This window comes from Perkinsus marinus (assembly GCF_000006405.1).
Source record: "Perkinsus marinus ATCC 50983 genomic scaffold scf_1104296935396, whole genome shotgun sequence".
Lineage (NCBI taxonomy): Eukaryota > Perkinsozoa > Perkinsida > Perkinsidae > Perkinsus > Perkinsus marinus.
Window position 1 is genome coordinate 74,027 of NW_003214461.1, and position 2,500 is coordinate 76,526.

The window sequence follows — 2,500 nt, forward strand, 5'->3', positions numbered from 1 at the left end:
TTTGTACAGCTATAGTTTCCTTACTAATGCTGTACCAGTAGTACCCACTAGATAGTATATATTACGAATTAATGGATTGTACTGTACTAGAGCACTCATACTTGTATCATTAATGGTAGTAGTAATAGCAATAACAGAGAAACATATACCAACAAGTATTGGATATATTAACAATGGGAAAGTAGGTCCAAATAACGAAGATGGATGTAGTAATGATGATGATGTTCTTATCTTATACCATAATGATGATGATGATGTATTCTTGACATTTTCATTATCATCATTATATATTACTCCCAGTGTCTGAGTGTCCTTATCATCATCATCATTCTCCTTCTCCCCTGTTGTTGTATGTGTATTTTTAGCATGTAATATTGCACTAGCTATAGCAAGTAATGTTGATAGTATTGCAACATGTAAAGATGTACGTGAATAATTGGCTAGAAAGTGTGCATGTCTACATTCATCATCAACAACATCATTATCATTATACCCCTGACAATCTAGTATAGCCTTCTGAGTAAATAAATGCTTTAATTGTAGATCGAATACTGTATCAAAATATTCATATGCTGTTGATACTATGAATATAGATAAAACATAATAGGACCTAATGATACGTGTAAGACCATTTGTAGAAGCACGAATTCCATCTACTATCATCTTGGTGGTATACCATGTTGATGATGATGTTGATACAGCTTTAAAGGGGATATTCTTCTTATTAGCAGTATGTTGTTGTTGTTGTTGATATTGATTAACCCAACTATCATCATTATTATTACCATCATCATCATGTATCAGATGTATGGATGATGATGATGATGATGATAGTGATTGATGATGATGATGATTACGAGCACCACGATGAGCAATATCTCGAATATGACAATAATCAGCCTTAACCATACATGCCCACATACCACATAATGATAGACCACACAATAATACAGGTAATAACATAGTCTAACAACAAGAACAAGAAGAATAAGAAGGAACAACATGAGGAGAATGTCATAATGTTAATAGTAATACTATTACCATAGTCCCAACACCTGCATCATCAACATCATCATTGTCATTATCACCTTTAGTGAGTATAGCGAGATAATTGGTTATTGTACTACCAAATAAACAGCCAAATTGGCATGCCATGGTAATCATAGGGAATGCTTTTGCTGCTATACTAGAACCTGATAATAATTCATATGATTAATTTCATTATGGTGAACATTGAATAAAATCCTCATCATATCATCCTTTATTATTACTATAATCCTTAGCTGCTTGTGATATGATAGACCAATTAAGTGTTACTAATATCGGGCACATACACTCCGATGCTAATGCTAGTATCTATACATGTAATAATAATAATTCTAGTAGTAGTAGTAGTAGTAATGGTATTATTACCCATCCAATAATTGCAGGTGTATTATCTAATCCTACACATACCATTAATAACCATGATGATATGAATATTATAGCAAAGGGTGCTGCTAGATAACCCACCACCGTTGATGTTGTTGTTGATGATGATGGTGACATGAACGTCGTCTGTATAAGTATGTTATATCCAATCAATAGAAAGAATAACATCTAATAACAATAATGTAATTGTTGTTGTTGTTGTTAATGAAGTATAATTATTATTACAGGTGTTAGAATAATCCTAACTAATGCTTCTTTATCATCTCCAACTAATCTGGCAAATATACCAGATTTAACCGGTCTTATTAACCAATAAGATCCTATCTGTAGGAACTGGGCAATAGCAAAGAATCTATCATCACAATTACATTTAGTACAATAATAATAACAATGAAATTCATCATACCACCAATAGTACGAATAGTAGTAGTGTATTACATGAACATACGTCTTTGTAATGAGGATGTGTTATTGGGATAATGTTGTTGTTGACCATCATCATCATCATCATGACTACCTACATCATGATGAATACTACTACCACCACTTTGATCATCATCATCATCATGTTGTTGTTGTATATTAATAATCATTACCATAATAATCGCAACTCTGGAGTGAGGGGGGATCCTTCTTAACTTGGACATTATCATCATCAACAGCCAATACCGATCCAGGAGAATATGGCATAATAACAATAACAGGACTTTCCCTCCTACTACTACTACTAATGATGATGATGATTAGGACGTGAATAAGAAGGGGTAATAACAAATAACAAGAGATGGTGCGGTACAGAAATGCTTATGTAGTAGAAATGGGATTATGATGATAAGAATAATAACAATAATAATAATAATAATGATGATTATGTTATTGTGTGTTAGTGTTAGCAGTAGGACTATTACTATTAGTTGTTGTAGTAGTAGGGGTTGTAGTAGTATTGGTCGGTGATGGACTCCTCCTTGCTGTTGCTGATGGTACCACCCATTTCCTTTCTAATGATATCTTTAAATTACGAGCATTAACCAATATTTTATCAAACTTCTGATATACTAATTCTAGTTGT

General features: G+C 32.7%; 1 protein-coding gene across 1 annotated transcript in view; it reads right to left on the minus strand.

The window, feature by feature from the left end:
- Positions 1–2,450: 2,450 nt before the first annotated feature.
- Positions 2,451–2,500, minus strand: part of Pmar_PMAR009907 (conserved hypothetical protein) — a gene marked incomplete at both ends in the record, with an annotated part of 296 nt that continues 246 nt past the window's right edge. Inside the window, one exon of the mRNA XM_002783948.1 lies at positions 2,451–2,500. This exon is cut by the window's right edge and continues 5 nt beyond it. Coding sequence (XP_002783994.1) covers positions 2,451–2,500 — 50 coding nt within the window.